This window comes from Rhinichthys klamathensis, unplaced genomic scaffold (assembly GCF_029890125.1).
Source record: "Rhinichthys klamathensis goyatoka isolate OS25496 unplaced genomic scaffold, OSU_Roscu_1.1 h1tg001043l_1, whole genome shotgun sequence".
In the NCBI taxonomy this organism is placed as follows: domain Eukaryota; kingdom Metazoa; phylum Chordata; class Actinopteri; order Cypriniformes; family Leuciscidae; genus Rhinichthys; species Rhinichthys klamathensis.
In genome coordinates, this window is record NW_026607318.1 from 192,102 (window position 1) to 212,062 (window position 19,961).

General features: G+C 37.7%; 2 protein-coding genes across 2 annotated transcripts in view; both read left to right on the forward strand.

Moving 5' to 3' along the window:
- Positions 1-19,961, forward strand: part of arpc5a (actin related protein 2/3 complex, subunit 5A) — a 110,998-nt gene that overhangs the window by 73,457 nt on the left and 17,580 nt on the right. The gene's annotated exons all lie outside the window — the stretch shown is intronic.
- pla2g4aa (phospholipase A2, group IVAa (cytosolic, calcium-dependent)) lies at positions 1,108-16,954 on the forward strand. Its single transcript, XM_056244676.1, has 18 exons — positions 1,108-1,211; positions 1,442-1,532; positions 2,273-2,354; positions 2,443-2,591; positions 5,033-5,146; positions 5,271-5,308; positions 5,449-5,593; positions 5,703-5,839; positions 5,935-6,157; positions 7,975-8,089; positions 8,697-8,834; positions 9,615-9,704; positions 10,849-10,914; positions 12,327-12,566; positions 14,153-14,337; positions 15,402-15,591; positions 16,359-16,516; positions 16,611-16,954. Exons 2-18 carry the CDS (start codon positions 1,500-1,502, stop codon positions 16,740-16,742), a joined length of 2,235 nt encoding a protein of 744 aa, XP_056100651.1. The 5' UTR covers positions 1,108-1,211; positions 1,442-1,499; the 3' UTR covers positions 16,743-16,954.

Below are 19,961 nucleotides of genomic sequence, written 5' to 3' on the forward strand. Positions count from 1 at the left end.
TTCATTTATTATTAAAAAAATAAAAGTGATTAATGTAGTAACTATTGGTAAAAACCGTTGACAAATATATATATATAAAAAAATAAACCTAAAAGATTTTTCAGATTTACAATCTAGGCAATTCGGGATTTTTTTAATTGAACAACAAGTCCTACTCAAATGTTTATATAGCCTAATTATTTTTTTTGTTTGAGTTGGCCTACTTCCAAAATAGGCTGTATCTGTTTCGGGTAAAGTAGGCTAACTGTTTTATAGACATGGCTTCGGGTGGAAAAAAGGAAACATTTCTGCGTAAACCGTATGATAAAAATCAGACGATAACTTAGGCTACTGCATTGATAGCATACAGGCATTCCTTTCCAGCTCATGAGCGCCACCTAGAGCAAATGTCGCTATTCATTCGTAGTAATCTTTCATGGATTCTGAGTATGTGTTATAATTGAATTTTTTATTAAGAAATAAATCTCAAATGAAAACCTTTAAACATGTAACGACCTTTCAGATTTAGCCTACAGAGAGAAAAAAGAAACATAAAGACAACTAAGTCTAGCGCTAAAATAGCACCCATCGGGGTCCTTTTCATGTGTCCATCAGAGTTGAAATTTGAAGAACCGGGGCGGGGGAAGAGTTTGCGTCCGCCCAAAAATTTAACTGATTTTAGCGAATCGATTCGTTTGAATGATTAATTTCTTTGAACCGGTTCAGGAAACCCATTCACCAGTCATTTGAGTCATCATCGATCAAGTGATCCCCAACGGCTCTGGTGATCCCATGACGTTTTCTTGTTTGTGGTTAATTCATATTTTGTTCAATACTGATATTACCACTGATAATTCCGTTTACGTTTTAGTATTGTTTGTAGCCTATTTATCATAGGCTACTACTTGTGTGGTTTGATGCAGTCTGTCTAATTTAAACCCTGTTGGTGGCCCTTTACTGTTTTGCCAGAAAATCAAAATAAATGTGCTATGTTTATGGTTCCAACATTTCACCTACCTCATATTATATGATGATATATTCGACCATTCTCAGTCGAATGATTTACAAACGCTTTGCGAATCGGTTCGATCGAAACCTTACAATGAACGGTCTCAACTGAACGATTCATTCATGACACATCTTTAGTCCGCCCAGTATTGAGCATTCCTCCTGGCTTCCTGAATTGAATTTCTTGTCGGAGAGGGTCCAACATCACTGTACCACCAGTTATGGTAAGTTCTTGGATGTTTAATTTCTCTGTAAAGTCGTAAAACGTTAAGTATCCACGCGTGTAAATGACTTATGCAACAAAATCCTGCTTCAACAGTTTCTATCATACTTTCCTCTGAACTGAGAGCGAACTTTTGGGTCTCAAGACGTTGAACTCTGTTATTCGACAAGTATCATGTTTCAACCTCTTGTGCGTTTTTTTCTTTCTCTTTTTTATTGTCTAATTTGACAGTTGTTTTCCGGACTGTCTTGAAATAAAGTGCCTTCTTGACCTCCAAATTGCTGTCAGAATGTCATCCATAGACCCCTATCAGTACATCATAGTAAGTTACACTTTAACTTTAAAGCATCATGATGTCAATGAGAAACGTTTAGCTTTTTTTTAGAAAGTAGAGCTTGTTTAATTAAAATGAATGCATAACAGAAGCGTCAGGGTTCATTGGTCACTAATGTTAACATTTATGGTAACACTAAGGTTCATTAGTTAACATTAGTTATACTTATACAGCATTAATTAATAAGTTAATATTAATTTCAACATTTATACATTAACATTTACTAATACATTATAAAAATCAAAGGTTGTATTTGTTAACATTAGTTAATGCACCATGAACAATGAACAGCTGGATTTTTTATTAACTAACTTTAACAAAGATTAATAAATACTGTAACATATGTATTGCTCATTGTTAGTACATGTTAGTTAATACATTAACTAAAGTTAACTAATTAACCTTATTTTAAAGTGGTACCACATTTATTTATGTCATAATTTATTTGTTGTTTTTATCAATGTGCTTTACCTTTTTGAGACTCTAAGAAAGTTAGAAATGGAAAACTATAAAGCTTCAGTGGTTGGATTCATTTGCATGTGACAACATGCTGAAATGATGACATTAGAGACATACTGTATCTTCTGCTTAGCCATAGCCATAATTCTGTTTGGGAATAACCTGTTGTCTATTTCCTACTTCAGTAGTTAAATGAGCTTCCTTTATAGCCTACATAGATGCCTTTGCCACTCTAAATCCCTGCCATTGTGGATCTTTCAAATGTGCAGGTTGAGCATCAGTATTCTCATAGATTGAAAGTGATTGTGGTGAGAGCTGAAAATGTGACTAAAGGAGCATTTGGTGATTTATGTGAGTATATTTTTGTGCAGTCTTCTTGCTATTTGAAGAAACCCTCAAATGAGCATTCATACTTGAGTGATTATGTGTTTGTTCACAGTGGACACCCCAGACCCTTACGTGGAACTGTCAATTCCAACCACACCAGAGTCAAGGAAACGAACACGCCACATAAATAATGACATTAACCCGAAGTGGAACGAAACTTTTGACTTTGTATTGGATCCCAATGTACCCAATGTTTTGGAGGTGAAAAATCCATACTCTAAATTACTTCATGTGTATACAGTACTGTGCAAAAGTTTTAGGCACGTAACAGTATTGTCTCCACAAAAAAAAAAAGTTTTTAAGCCAGTTATGTATATCTTTTGCTGTAGTGTGTCAGCAGGAAATATCATTTTACATTTCCAAACATACATTTTTGCCATTAATTGTAATGGCATCTGGTAATTAACATACAGAAAAAACTGAGACAGACTAAATCCAGAAGAACTGTGGCAACGTCTCTAAGATGCTTTTTCCATTTCTTCATGTGATCACAGATTGACTCGATGATCGTGAGATCAGATTTCCGTGTAGAGCATACCGGCTGTTGTCAGAATGATCTATTTGCAGCAGTATCAGTACCAAGAGGGCGTGCCTTATAACAATAAACAATGTCAAAACCAAAGTCCATTAGAGGAGGACAGGAGGGGGCTTAGGGTGTGGTTGTTGGGCAGGAACACGGGACAGGCAGGGCCAGGGCGGAAACGAAGGTGGAAGGAGCCAGGGTGGAATACCCAGCAGGTAGGCCAGGACGCAGGCCCACGGCGGAGTCAAGGGAGGGATGAGCCATGGTAGAGGCTTAGCAGCTGGAACCAGGGGACGACTGACTGAGATGGAGCTGCTGGCTGTGGAGACCTAGGCGAAGATGACGAACAGAAGGGTGACACAAAAGTCCTGCAGGGAAGGGTGGAGCCAGGGTGTCAGAGAACTGAGACCAAGGCAGAGTGACTGAGGACCAAGGCGGAGCTGGAAGGAAGGAGAAGCCGAAGGGGTGGAGACACGAAGCGCAGCTGAAGTCCTGGAAGTCCATGAAACAGGAAGAGTTACGACTGATCAAGGCAGAGCTGGAGGGACAAGGAAGCTGAGTGGAGTCATAGGGAGTCAACGGTCCCAGGTGGAGCCGAGGTGGCGAGGAGCCAAGGCGGAGCTGACTGCTCGACAGACCGAGGTGGAGTTACGGGCCTGGAGCTTCTAGGCGTATCTAGTGGGTTGAAAATCCAGGGCTGGAGTGGCAAACACAAAGCCCAAGGCGAATCCAAGCAGATGGGTGGAGCAGGCGTAGGAGGAGCTAAAGGGCTGTGAGGAGACAGTGCAGGAAGGGGTTCACAAAAAGTTTTCTTGGACGATACACGACAGACATAAATTTCAGGACTGACCCTCTTGGTCAAAGCGGAACAGGCAGACATCTCACTTGGCTGACTAGAAACAGGCAGAGGGGAGGCAGGGCGGGAACACAAACTCTTAACAATGCGGTGCTGGGTGAAACTATGGCTGCGTTTACACTTGGCATTAACATGCGACCTGTATCCGGATGTTGTCCACATACGCATTGAAAAGACAAGTGTAAACGCGCTTCTGATCGGAATGTTATCCGATCAGCGTGTCCAGGATCGGAGGTAGTCGAGGACGCATTGTGATCGGATCTCAGTGTCATGTAAACGCAATCCAGCCATCGTGTCTGCATTCACAGGTGGACATCACACAAAACCCCGCCCACTGTCTTTATTCCCCCTCCTCTCTCCGGAACTGAGAGCTGTGTGGTTTTGCGATACAGTCGAGTGCGAAGTACATGTAGGCTACATCGCAAATATACTGAAATGTTTGCCTTCGCAGTTCGCACCGTAAAGTTGCAGAACCATTAATTTTCTGTAAAGAACGTGCATTTTTCCCACCACAGCTGGCAACGTTCTCGGACCCATACGTTTCTCTGTACCGTTTTTACACATTATTAGTAGCCTACTTGCAACCTCTTCATCCTCCTCATTTTGAGAGATTTATAAAATGTCCCCCGACTGAAAACTGTTTTTAAAAGAAAACCCACCACTTTAGGTCGACTTTGCACCGGAGCCATCCATTTTTATTTTTTATTTTTGCGGGAATGCGAGATCCGATCTGTTATCCAGATACAGAAGCCACTTGATGTGGACAGGTGTAAACGCACCTTGTCCTGATTGGCTTATGATCCGATCTGCTTGATCGGATCACGTGATCGCATGTTAATGGCAAGTGTAAACGCAGCCTAAATTAACAACGGGTGTAACACATTACCAGATCAATAAAAAACCATAGCAACTAACTGAAAACTAGGTCAATACTAAAACACATAGCAAGCCCAGACAATCCCTATATATATATACACATTAGGGGTGTAACGGTTCACAGAAGTTCGGTACGTACCTCGGTTTTGGGGTCACGAGTTTGTTACATTTACATGTCAGTTGTTGTTTTTTATAGTTTAAAACATAACAAAGTTATTTTTGTGAAAGGTTTTGCTTTAAAAGTGTGCCTATGCTGTTGTTGGCATGTACAGTACTGTATATGGTTTATGTAGAATCCATAAAGGTGTTGTATTGCAGTTTAGAAGTATTAGAAAATACATCAGCACTACTGTATGTTATAATACTGTTTGAATGCTGTTTTTTTAGATGACACTGATGGATGCTAATTATGTAATGGATGAAACTCTGGGCACAGCTAAATATTCCCTCACAAAGCTCAAAGTGGGGCATACAGAGCAAGTGGCCCTCTCTATCGGCAAGGTAAAAGCTCATTTTGGTTTACACCTTGAACCTGTTGTGAATTAAAATCATACATTAACTTGAGCATCATGGTTACTAATTCTAAGTGTCGTGTTGTTTACTATTATTCTCTGATTCTTGCTAGACGACCAAAGTGTTCCTCGACTTGTTCTTAGAAGTGTGGTATGTATTTTTATTCCTGCACATAGTGGCTATTTGAGTTCCCTTTTGTGGTCCCTTTGTGGTGGTTCATATTGATTTTGTTTTGTTGGTTTATCAAATAAGAATGAATGAGGGACTGAAAGTGAATAATTTTTGTACAGTTCGTCCACAGACTTGCGCTTCAGCATGGCACTGTGTGATCAGGAGAAGCTTTTCATGAAGAAGCGCAGGGACAGAGTTATGCTCAGCATCAAGAAGCTTCTCAAAATGGAAAACCCACGCTTCCTTCCAGCCTCACCGAGAGAGGTAAAGTCAAAAACCACACAAACTGCCTTATGAACCATGCTATACTAAAAAAAGGATTGTGTGGCTAGTGTTAGAGATCCTGTGTGATTTCAGTTCAATCTGTGCTCAGGTTCCCACTATCGCCATAGTGGGCTCTGGAGGGGGTTTCCGTGCGATGGTGGGCTTCTCTGGTGTGATGAAGGCTCTGTATGAATCGGGGGTGCTTGACTGTGCAACATACATGGCAGGACTTTCTGGATCAACGTGGTCAGTAAAAGCAGAATATTCAGATATTTAAACTTGCTTACACGCATTTGAAACCATTCCGAACACTTGAACAAATCTTGGCTATATTTCCACAGGTATATGTCCATGCTGTATTCGCACCCTGAGTTTCCTGCGAAAGGCCCAGTGGATATTAATAAGGAGCTGATGACCAGGGTCAGCAATAACCCACTCAAACTGCTCCTGCCCCAAAATGTCAACCGGTACGTCAAAGCACTGTGGAAGAAGAAATCGGCCGGACAGCCTGTCACCTTCACTGACATCTTCGGGATGTTGATAGGAGAGACTCTCATTCCTGCGGTGAGATACCGTGTGCAAGAATACAAACTGGGTTATTGAAAGTTCTTACTGCAGTAGGACATCAAGAGCGGCATGAACTGTGCTGCACTGTACTCTATTTATACACTGGTCAAGTACAAAGACTCCTTTGTTAGTTGTCTCTCTATTATGCATCCAAATGCAAATGGACCCTTCTCTTTTGGGGAAGGTCCCTGTAAATCAGGAAGATACTTCTCAATAAGAGAAGGCACTACTGTACACTACCGTTCAAAAGTTTGGGATCAGTAAGGTGGGGTTTTTTATTAAAGAAAGAAAGTAATTGATACTTTTATTCAGCATGGACACGTAAAATTTATCAAAAGGGACAGTAAAGACATTTATAATGTTCCAAAAGATTTGATTTATTTTTTATAAATGCACTGTTCCTTAAATTATCAGTGTTTCTTTGGCTTTTAAAAGGTTTTAAAAAGTCTTTATTACAGGGTTCGTACAGATACAGTAAAATTAAATTCCAAGACTTTCAAATACTCTTCAAGCACTACTTTTTGGTTTTCAAGGACTACAATCAGAGATCTTACTTGTCAAACGATATCTTGATTATCTTTCAAATTCTAAAAAAGATAAATAAAAATAAACTAATAAAACAAAATTGTACAAATAAATTGCAACACATGCAATGACTGTGGTAACTTTAACCATTGAGCTTTAACCATACTATGACAAAGCTATCGCTTTCCTTATTAAATGTTTTTATTCTCATGAATATATGATTGACCTGAAGAATGAAAGTTGTATCATGTATTTGAATATTTATATAAGCAATATCATGCTCATAGCCATGCGAAATGGCTCTATATCCACAGCAGGTGGGCTGCAGCGTTAACTTTGCGTGAAAAGATTGTTTTATCAATATAATTAAACAGGGTTTTCGAGGACTTAAATGTCAAAAAATCGAATTCAAGTGCTTCAAGCACTTTAAGTACCTTGTACGAACCCTGGTATTATCCTTTGCACAAATGAAGGCCTTAAAAACAGTCTTGAATCAGAATAGAAAGTCTTAAATAAGTCATGCACTGCAAAAATGAATATCTTCCTCAGTATTTTTTGTCCTGTTGTCCAATACAAATATCTAAACATCTTTGATTTACTTGAGATGCAACTGTAGTAGTCAATGAGTTATGAAAACTTCCCTTTGAATTAAGCTGATTTTTGAATTAAGCCAATTGGCAGATATTTGTCCTGGTTTCAGTCATAAACTCGCTTCATTTTGATCAATTTTACAGAAAACAAGACTTTATATTTCATGTAATTTTGCATCTCAAGTAAATGTATCTTGATTTAAGAATCTTTAGACAATTGCACTTGAAAACAAGACAAAAATACTGGGGACGTTTATCACTTTTTGCAGTGCAATCAGAAGGTACTGTAAAAGTTATTTCCATATTCTAGTGGTTGGGATTGAAGCTACTTTTGGATGGTAAAATGAATTAAAAAGTTATGGATATCTATGTATTTTCAAACTCTGAAGTGTTGCAAATGCAACTTATTGTGTTTCTCCCTAGACATTTACATTTTGAGAACATATAGACATATTGTTTTGTCTTCAATTGATTCCTTAAATTTTCTTTACTTGGTCTTAAAAAGGTATTAAAAAATTACCTTCATAAAACCTGCAGAAACCCTGATTATAATACACTTCTTGGTACCAACCTTTTAGAGAACGCTATGTAAAAAACATTGTTAATTTACAATTTTGACTTCCCTCCACCTCGACAGATGCTGTGTAAAAAAGTTTGATCATTACGCTTACTTTGTGTGTTTTTGCGTGTTTTGCACAGAGAATGGACACTAAACTGAGCGCCTTGCAGGGAAAAATTAATGAAGGTCAGAGCCCGATGCCTCTCTTCACCTGTCTGCACGTCAAACCTGATGTCTCTGAGCTCATGTTTGCTGGTAAGAAGAAAGTTCACATTAAATGGGCTACAAATACCAGCAAATAATAACATTAGAATGGTACATTGTATTGCATTGTCCGTTATTTATTGCTGTATGAATGTATAATTATTGTCAAAATGGAATGAGAAAAGACTGTCAATACTTGTCATGATAAACAAAATAGTCAAAATTTGTATGACACCTCCTCCTAGCCTCCATGGAAGCTGAACACTATCGATTTGTTTATATTTGCTTAATACTGTGGAAAACATGCAAATATTTGTTATGGGGCCTAATGATTGACCCACCGTGAAGTCAGTCTGAAATTACACAGCTCCTCTCATAAGTGTAGACACTATTTTTAGAGACTAGTGTACTAGTCAATGTGTGGGTAGGTTGTTTTCTGTTGAATGGGATCAGAGGATGTGACTAAGCAGGTGATGGCGGAAGTGGAAGTAATTGTAAGTTAGTTTTTGTCAAGCGAGTCACTTGCTGTAAATTACTCTTTGCATTTGAGTGGACTTGAGTCGTATAGTATTATTTTAGTAGTAAAATGTAATATTTTACAATGTCTTTGCATGTCATTTTTTCCCCTATTTTTCCCATTTTTTCCTATTTCAATCAGACTGGGTGGAGTTCACCCCATATGAGATTGGCATGGCCAAATATGGCACCTTCATGTCTCCAGGACTGTTTGGGAGCAAGTTCTTCATGGGCTGTGTTGTGAAACAATATGAGGAAAACCCCTTACATTTCCTCATGGGTAAGACTGGGATTGCTCTGTATTTTAACAGAAGGGTTTACTCATTTAGACTACCTCAATACCCATGTAGTGACAACGGTACAGTCACTCATGTACTTTACAATTACTCATACTTCCCATTGGATGTATTGAATATTCCTGATGAAACCCAAAAATGAAACTTCTTTCATAAATTACTCACCCTCCTGTCATTCCAAACTCATTGTTAATCTTTGGAAAATTCACATTCAAATTCATATGGATTAGGTTTAAGATCTCTTTTTGAACTTTTTGAAGCACCAAAGTGTCAGTTGCGTAGCTGTCAATGGAGGGACAGAAAGCTCTGAGATTTCATGTTTTTCGGGAAATTAACACAAAGATGAATGACATTTAATCATTTACAAGACAAGGTACGACCTTTGAATGTATTTGAAAGATTTTAGTTATCACATAAAGATTTTGAATTACTTAGCAACAGCAGCTGTTTAGTTGAAATGATGGTTCCTCTGATTAAAAAAAAAAATCTATTTAAAGCGAGCACTGAAATATGTCATCAAAAGGCTGAAAAAATAGATGTAGAGATATAATCATGTTTTTCATGCTTTATTATATATAACTCTTTATATAAATGTATCTTATGTTGAATCAAGATCACTAATCTTGCACAAGCATCTTGCACCCTTTTGAGTTTGAATATGAGCTATACATCAGAATATATAATCCATCATAATCCTGTTTACCGGTTCCAGGCATTGTTTGCTGTAGTATGTAAAGTGTTTGATGTAAGAGTGTGTGCTGCAGGTGTATGGGGGAGTGCTTTCTCCATCCTCTTTAACCGGGTTCTGGGGGTGAAGGAGACAACCAGCAGTAGCACAATGGAGGAGGAGATGGGTGAGTAAGATTGTTTCTCTTACTCTTCTAGCTATCAGAGCCAAAGAACTTGATGAAAGGTACAAATTGCACCATTTTTCAAGAGAACACAGATGTAGGACTATTTAGATTGATATCATATCATCGAGTTTCTATCCAAGAAAAGACGTTCTTGTGACGTACTAAAATGTGCCATTACTAGTTCTTCTAGTGCAAACGTACAGTTGACACTCATGAGTGCACAGTGTTGGTGTAGAAAGATAAGATTAACACACTGATCTACTCGCTATTGCTGTGTGACCTCAGTCAAACCCACTGCAAATATTCAAAGTTGAAGTACAGCAACATATAACACTAACAGATGAGTTTGTTCGGCATGTTCATGTTTATGTTGCACTTTGCATAAATACAATTAGGCTTTGAACTTTGATAAAATAACATTTTAAGACTTTAGGACTGTTATAGATTTTCTGCTCTGAGACTTTATTTTCCACCACATTCTCATTACTGTGATCAAGATAGTAATTCAGCACAACAAACACTATCACGATGTACACTAAGGGGCTGTTTACACGACACCATTTTCAACTAAAAACTTCAACTTTTTGCCGTTCGTTTACACGACAACGGCATTTTGGGTGCCTGAAAACGCAATGTTGTGTAAACGGGTTTTAAGATGCAAGTTTTTATAAAACAGTCTCCGTGTAAACAACAAAAACGCATCTCTGGAGACGATGACATCATGCACATGCGTATTACGTGTTCTGTCTATACTGTTTCATCGCCATATAATGGCCTGGCAGCAGAATACAGGGGTTTTTATTCATTTTTCACGGATCTGTGTGAATAGAGATAGTTTTGAAAACGGTGTCGTCTGTATGCGGAAAACTCAAAGGAAAAACTTCTCCGTTTTAAGCATATCGTTTTCATGTAAACGTACCCTTAGATTAACAACTAGTCTACAAATGTGTCATTTGGGTTTTTTTTGTATATAGCTGGCTGGCTATTAAGAATCAGGAGATCACAATGCAAAACAAAAACCTTATATATACATCTATGCAAAATTTAAATGCCTTTTTTTGAGGTCCACCCATAGGTTGCAACTTAGAACAGGGAAAAGAAAGAGGCTGCGTGTGTAACACTGTTTGTGTCTTCTGTTTTTCAGAGCAAATTAAGCCAGAGCATATTGTGGGTGATGATTCAGCAGATAATGATGAGGAAACTCAAAGAGGTGAGAGAGCTCTTTTCACTCTCTTTTACTTTTTTCTCTCACATACATGCTTAGTTCAATTCAAGGCACAGCAATAACTCCCCGCTGGCGTGTAAGAGTTTTGGGCCAGTTGACAGGACAGTCATTTAGGGCCCTATCATACATTTGGCGCAATGCAGCGCCAGGCGCGACGCAAGTGTTTTTTGCTAGTTTCAGCCCGACGCAGTTATCATTTTCACGTCCTGCGTCACATTGTTTAAATAGCAAATGCATTTGCGCCTATTTGTGCACCCATAGGCGGGCTGGTCTGAAAACGAGGTGTGTTCAGGCGCATTGTTGGCGCGTTGCTATTTTGAGGCAACTGAAATAGAACTGAAACCTGGTCTAAAGTCAATGACGCAACATTTTTTTTGTTATTTAAAGAGCGCGTTAGTAATGTGCGCCTTTATGCTGGTCCACAACGCGCGTACACTCTGCATATTACATACACAGGGACACGCAGCAGCACACAAACTAGCAAAATATTAAAAATAAAAGGATTACAATGTAAAAGATTAATATTGTGTACATAAAGATATGGTGGAATCCGGCCTGTCCCGTAGATGGTCTACTTGCGCACTTTAACCTCATGCAGATCCATTTGCTCTCTGGAGACTCGTTCAGTCTTTCCGCTTGCCAATTCCGTCATGTAAATAGCAAACCGCCTTGGTGTGAGCGCAACTGGCTTTTAAAGAGAATGGGAAATTACACTCTAATTGTTTATTTTGCACATTATGCCCAAAACACACCCATTACTCATTAATAGAATAGGGATAACCCTTTTTAACCCAACCATTTTTTCCCGTCGTTAAACTAGCAAAGGTGGATTCGGACACGCCCTAAGTGAACTTGCGCCCTGCGCTTCAGACCATGCGCTTAGATTGTTAAAATAGGGCCCTTAGTGTTGCATCATTACATCCCATGTTTATTCATCATGTACATGTTTTAATGCCTTAAACATTTGGTTTTGTGTGATATGCTTAACATTATATATCTATCTGTCTTATCTATCTTACTGTTTAATGTTTTGTCTATTTATTTATTTGTTCGTTTGTTACCAAGGTAGCATTATCCAACTGTCTAAATGTTTTGCACCATATGCAATCATGTAATCATTTTCCAGTAAAAGTGTGTATGCATTCATAACTTTCATGTCATAGTTGCATAATTTTCAGCTGTTATTACCCTAAAAAACGAATACATTTGTAGAGTTAAAAAATAAATGTATACAGTTATATAAAGCTATATAAGTATAATTTTCTGATGCATATAAAATGTTACACAAATATTTTTTTGTTTTTGGTTTAGTGAAAATATTGCCATAGTAGGTAAAAATCTGTAAAAAAAAAAAAAAAAGGAGCTAGAGTATCATTGTTTGTCTCTCTTTCTTCCAGGAGGCACGGAGTCCGCAGAGGCAGAAGATGAGCGGCAGCGTCATGCTCAGGCTAGCTGGGGTCAGCGCATGTTGACCTCCATTATGGGGGACAGCACCCTGTTCACCACACGTGAGGGCCGTGCCGGCAAGGTGCACAATTTCATGCTGGGACTCAACCTGAACTCTTCCCTACCCTTCTCTCCCTTCAGCAACCTCATGAGCCAGACCTCTGTGGATGAGGAGGTTGATGCTGTTACAGGTACTAATAAGGCTCAATCCCAATTCACCCCTTGGCCCTACCCCTCCGTTTTGCGCGTTCACGTCAAGGGGTAGGGTGTCCCGATTCTTGTTTAGATCGAGGGGTAGGGCTACATAGCCCTCGAAACGGAGATTTTTCAGAGGCACACTCCAAACGGAGGGCTACGAGAAAGTTCGCAGAATACATCGCGAATCACCAGCGTGATGGCTTCACAAACGGTTAAACATTTAAATTTAGCGCCAGATGACACCACCGTGCACTTTATTTACTCTTATAATAATGATATAGTCATTTAAATTAAGAAATTGTATAGTAAATTACCTTTCCGAAACAGAAAAGACATACATTTCGAGGAAGGAACGTTATAATCATCATGTTTCCTCAAAGTTAAGAGCAGCTGCGCTGATTGTCAGTCGTTGTCATGGAGAAATCCTGTAAAAACTCCGTAACGGCAGAGCCATCGCCGACGACTGATGACGTATCGGGTTCATGAAGGGTTGTTCCATTTCGTAGGGGAATATTTCAACCCCTTGGCCCTTGTAACTCTGTTTTAAGGGCCAAGGGGTACACTCGAAAACAACGGGTAGGGCCAAGGGGTGAATTGGGATAGAGCCTTAGTCATTTATCTGCCGCTTATGCAAATTTACATTTGAGCCAAGAACGCCCTGATATTATTATTCCTTTGCGAGGACCCCCTTCCTAGAACAGAAAGACTATTACAAAAAGAAAAGCCGCTTATTGTAAAGACTGATTTAACCCCCATCCCCCCATTGAGCAAGAAAGTGCAACAGTGGTGATGAGAGAATAAATAGAGACAGACACAACATGAGTTTTCAGTAGAAGTTCATATATTTTATCTTGATTTAAAAAAAAAAAGCACAATGAACAGTAACAATAGTGAAAACTCAAGCATCACCCTTCGCAAGATTTAAACCTTCAACGTTTTGGTCCAGAATTTTAAGTATGCGTTTAAAAGAAATGGGTGTGACGGACTGTAGGTGGAACAATAGGCTGAAATCTGGTCAGGTGCCACAGGACTTGATGATGGGCTTTCGAATATTATTTGGTGCCTGAGTGGGAGGAAGTCAGTCAGCTCAAAACTTCACATCTAAGAAATACCAACACACCCACTGCAGATTAACTTTTTTCCCACGGGTCAAATATACAGAAATACCTTAATACATCACAAAGGAAGCATCTTTGGCTCGTCAGAACAAGATCACTGATTGTGTTAAAATGAGAACATTGTGAGCGCTGTCTAAGTTCATGTGTCATTCTGTTTAGCTCGCTGATCAGTGAAGGCAGGGTCTCATCCGCTAATTACTGATAATAATAGCCCTGCATGTGTCTGTGGCTCAGCAGCAGTCTACTTCCTGTTGACAGTTGGGTGTGAGAAAAAAGATAAGCTCAAGTGATGTGAGTTGTATAGTAATGTTGAACAAATGATGACTGTTGCAAAACTTTCAACATAGAATATTCTTTACTCTCAAACAACTAGGTGAATGTTAGTGATGACATCCTGTAGTTCCTTTACAGGTCATTGCCACAAACCACAACAGTAACATTACAAAAAATCTTTTCTGCAGATCCTGATGAGTTTGATAGAATCTATGAGCCTCTAGATGTGAAGAGTAAAAAAATCCATGTGGTGGACAGCGGGTTGACCTTTAACCTTCCCTATCCTCTCATTCTGCGACCTCAGAGAGGAGTTGACCTAATCATTTCCTTTGACTTCTCAGCCAGGCCCAGTGACTCCAGCCCGCCATTTAAAGTGAGTGTCTGTCTGCCCGAGGCTTGTGCATGACATGTACATATGAAGAATAATATGAATGTATTCAAATGTGGATTTACATCAGACAAGTTTGTATGAAATGTCACACAATGCAGATAGATAGGAAGTAGACAGAAATTCTACTTTTATTGGTTTAACAGTTTTTGCCTTTAAGCTCAGTTGCTCTGGTCATATACACTACCGTTCAAAAGTTTGGGCCCGGTAAGATTTTTTAAAAATGTTTTTGAAGGGGTCTCTTAGGCTCAACAAGGCGGCATTGATCAATAATCCAGTCTTCAGTCACATGATGCTTCAGAAATCAGTCTAATATTCAGATTTGGTGATTAAGAAAATTGTTGGTTACACTATATTTTGACGTGTCATTGTTACAGTGTAATTATATTTAAGTAGTAATATTTTATATTTTATAATATATTTTAGTAATATTAATTAACAACATGTACTTACTCTAGGGTTAGAGTTGGATTAGGATTTGGTTGTAGGGTTAGTTGCATGTAATTATGCATAATTTACTGTTATTACTATGGTAAATACATGTAACATATGTAACGGACATTGTAAAATAAAGTGTTACCAAAATGTATTATCATTATTATAGAAGTCTTTTGTTGCATTATAAATGTCTTTTTTGCCACTTTTGATCAATTAAATGTATGCTTGTTGAATAAAAACATTAATTTCTTTCAAAAAATCTTACTGACCCTAAACTTTTAAATGGTAGTGTACATATATTTTTACTAAAACATTTTATATATAGAAAAATACTATCCAGAGACTTCTGTGAACATTTTAGTGAATATGTTTGTGGAAACATTTTTCTCAGCGTTCTTTGATTAATAGAAATTTATTTAATTTTAAAGACATTGTAAATGTCTTTACTGTCACTTTTGATACATTTTTTGTGTCCTTGCTGAATAAAAGTATCAATTTAAAACAAAAAATCTTACTGACTCCAAACTTTTTAACAGTAGTGTATGTTTCTCTGAGCTGTTTTTTCAAAAGTGTGACTGTCATCTAATTGTGTCCTTGTTTGTCTGTGTTAGGAATTACTGTTGGCTGAAAAATGGGCCCGTATGAATAAGCTGCCATTCCCCAAGATCGATTCAAAAGTATTTGACCGAGAGGGTCTGAAAGAGTGCTATGTGTTCAAACCCAATAAGGGAGAAAAGAACTGCCCCACCGTCATTCATTTCGTCTTGGCCAACATCGACTTTCGGAACTTTAAAGCCCCAGGTGAGAGCATGTCATTATAATATTACACATGCATTTTAACAACCAGTCAGTAAATAAGTAGTTAAGTCGTCAAGTTTCACTACCTTTATGAATTTATGTTCTTAACATTTTTTAAGTCTAAATAACAGAAACAGTTCTCATCTCATTTCAAGTCAGATATGACCTGTAATAAACTGTGGCTGAGCCATTCCAGCTGATTCAAGTAGCGGTCAAAAGTTAAATTGGTCAAAAGTAACAGTAAAGACATTTATAATGACCCAAAAGATTTCTATTTCAAATATTTGCTGTTCTTTTGAACTTTCTATTCATAAAAGTATCCTACAAAATGTTATCTAGGTTTTGACAAAAATTATTATTTTTATATTTTTAATTTTAATTTTAATTAAAGTTTTAGTAATTTTTGTGGGCCGGGGTGTTCATTTTAGTTTGTATTTCAGTTTTAGCTTTAGTTTTTTTTTAGCACATCAAGTTAAACTAAATGAAAAAGAGAAATGGTGAAAACTAGCTGAAATAATCTTTTTTTATTTCAGTTAATGTTTATTTTTTATTTCAAACAACGGAAATGTTTTTTATGGATTGAGGTTTAGTTAACTATAATAACACTGAATAGATGATATATAATAACAGTTCTTTTAATTTGTAATAATATTTCACAATATTACTGTTTTTCAATACTATTTCACTAATTAAAATTTGTATTATAGATCATGTGAACTACTTTGTAGAAAAGGTCAGATTTAATTGTTCTCTTTTCTGTTTTCATGAAGGAGTTCCTAGAGATTCAGACAAGGATATAGAGTTTGGCGACTTCGACATATTTGACGATCCAGCCTCTCCCTTCTCTACTTTCAACTTCAAATACTCCAACCAGGCCTTCAAGAGGCTTCATGACCTAATGGAGTTCAACACACTCAACAACATTGAGGTCAGTTCTACTCCTTCAAACTCTGATTCAAACACCTTCACAGCCGTTTTTGCAGTTCATTTTTGGTCTTCATTCTACGTGTTTTGTTTTGTAGGTCATAAAAGAGGCTATTAAAGACAGCATTCTGCGGAGACGAGAGAACCCATCATGCTATACGGTTTCCCTTTCCCTCAATGAAATTGAAAACAAGAAGTTCCTGAAACGGGATACCAGCTTTGCAAAATGACACGCCTAACAGATAGCTATGCAAACAGCTATACGCAAAAGCCTTCACATGTGAGACGGCATTGGTCCACTGGTGCTTGATGGGAGTCAGTGAGCAGATTCCTCAGAAAAGACTGGATTGACCTTATTACAGGGTCATTTTTATGTTGCATTCCAGAAGACTTTGAATTTTCCCACCTCTTACTTGAAATTAACCACTGGAAAGAATTAATAATTCACTGGATAATTTAAAGAATTATTCACTGGAATTTAAATAATAAAAATGACCACAAAAAAATAATAAAAGAGAAAATAAAAATAAAATCTCATTCAAAATAAGGAACTATAATCAAAAATAATAACATAATAATAACTATAAATATAAAAAAAAAAATAACAGAACTGTTATTTACCGTTACACTGTTACAACAAACTGCCGTTTGATGTCATTTTCAATATGGCGGCAAATAAAGCGACATTCAGTAGGTTATTTTCAAGTAGAGGTGCGACAGTTCTGTGATCCAGGTTGTCTGGATTGATCTAAAGGTGGGAAATGGAAAATTTCAATTCAAGTTATGCCACCTCTGGAATGTGGAATCCGGAAAACAGAATCTACAGACATATTTTTTTGTATGTGGAATAGATTTAAAAATGGTAATATGTGTTAACTGATCTGAGAGCTGAGAGTACTGCACTCTTATTGGTCACTGAAATTAGCCAAAATATTTAATAAACAAGCACTCAATGGGCAGGGGACATGAAACACTTTGTAAATGAGAACCATTCTGTGAGTCAGTGTGGACCATTTTCAACTTTATTTCAAAATTATTTATAAGTCACTATGTGGGCATATTCTCCACACCTTTAATGTTAAAATGCTTTCAATTCTGGCTGTGTGCTTCTCTACAGAGTCAAATACTGGCAGCTTTGTTTTCACTTAGTTAATACTGTTCTGAGAGTAATTTATGGTCTCAATGGTGGCTTGAGCTTCAGGACACGCTGTTCCTTATGTGTTTCTGCCGATGTGATTAGAAAACAATTTCTGTTCTCCGTTCGGTTCTACTGTGACGCACCTATGACCACTAGATGGTTGATGGTAAGCCCTGCCTTCAGGAGGATTCATCTCATATTTTAGCAAAAGATTCATTGCTTAGGAACTGGATTTAGCTGCTTTTATTTATTTTGCTTACAAATGTTGTCTCCTGCCCAAGGGGTGAAAGGAAGAAGGTGAAATGTCATCTCACACAGTACCCACGCAGGACTCCACCTCTTTGTGAGGTGTCTGGAACAATGACAAGATGGAACATGTTGTAAAAATGTCCTCATTTCCTGTTTGTATCAGATATTTGTGGCGCATACAATATCCAACTTCCCACATAGTCATTCCTCTGGTTTACATACTTTATGATGAAAGTGTACACACGATTATTTATTTGTATGCTTATTGTGTAGTTTTTTTTTTTATGTTGTTTTTAAATTCATTTTAAGATTTGGACATCTCAAAATCAAACATTTGAAATAAATGTCAATGGGAATAAAGTGATTAAGTAAAGCAGGTAAGGTCATTCATAAAACTGAACTGAGGTCAGTAGGATAAAGGTGGAAGGTATAGATACTAGAAAGACTGGTTGTGTGGTAAAAAATAGACCTTGTGTTAGAGTGCACTTTAACTCCAAAATAAATATCAACACATTCCTTGCTGTTTGTGGTCTGTACAGTTGGATTTGAAACAACTTAATTATGATGCTGCGAACACCACAACTGTCAGATCCTTTGAAAGTGGAGATGTACTGTATGTTTGTATGTTCATGTGTAAAAAAAACATAATTATGAGTGCCATTTACCTTTAAGTGATGTTACTAGCCCATGTAGTGTAATGTGCATTTAACATAATTAAAGGATCTCATACCAATGAATGGTCTGGAGACTATGCTTTCACTAATAGTTAATACTTTTTTTGCCAGTCCTTTAAACAAAACAAAACACTTTACTGTGAAAATCAAGTTTTTTTTAATTCTTTTAATTCTTTTTTTTTCTTTTTTGGCAAAAAGACACCTCATTTGAGGAAATGTCTAGTTGCTGGGAAAAACTGTGGTTGTTAGGAATTTTAAAATGCAAAACCTCAACTGAAAAGTACAGAAGCCCTGAACCGCAACGTAAAAAAAAAAAAGAATAAATCTAAGATTACGAAAATAAAGCCGTAGCAATACAAGATTAAAGTCGTACATTTTTTTTAATAAAGTCAAAATTGCCAGAATAAAGTCTTAATATTTTGAGAATAAAGTAAAAATTACGAGAATAAAGGCGTAGTATTACGAAAATAAAGTCATAGTAAAACAAGATTAAAGTCGTAATATTTTAAGAATAAAGATATATTGCGTGAATAAACGTAATTATTTCGAGAGGAGGAAATCACAGTATTACGAGAAACAGAGTGACAATGATAGAGACAGCATGGCTGTGGAGGATTTAGTCAATAATCTTAACCCTTAAAACTCATCTTTTATCACCAAAATGAAATATTTAAACGTTTGAATGTAACTCCCTTGCCTCATTTACTAGCTATACGTGGTCTTTGAATATGCAAATAAGCCCCGCCTCCACTCACTCACACCAGCGCAGAGATCCACTCGTTGACTAGTCTCAGCCTCAGACGTCACGCCCACGGAACGTTGGCTAAACGTCTGATGCATATGGTACACTTAACTGGAAACACTTCAGGAATGTCGAAGTCGTCATCTGATTGGTTGAATTTTATCGGATTTCCGGGGGGTGCGAGTGTCGCGTTTATTTTCGGTCTGCCGGGAAACAAAGCGCAGACGTGTGATTGCGGAAGAAAAACTGTTGTGTTTACATGAGTGACAATGAGCATTTATCAAGATCAGCTAAACGTAGGATTCTCAAAAGTATGCGAGGTTCACGGCGTAGACTCTTTAAGAGATGTCCAGGAGTTTTGTTTGAGGCACTTAGTGGAGACAAAAAGAGATATTTTAGCCTGTTTGCCGACGGGATTTGGGAAGAGTATTATTTTCCAAGCCTGGCCGACCCTTTGTCAGCATTTATAAGGATTCCCAGCAGATCCAACTTTACTAGTTGTGTGTCCCCTCGTATCTATTACATAGCTGTCAACCCTCCCGTTTTTTCCGGGTTTCTCACGTATTTTAGCTCTTTTCCCGCTGTCTTCCCGTTTTATTATTTTCCCGTAAAATATCCCGTATTTTTACGCTCTGATTGTGTGAGA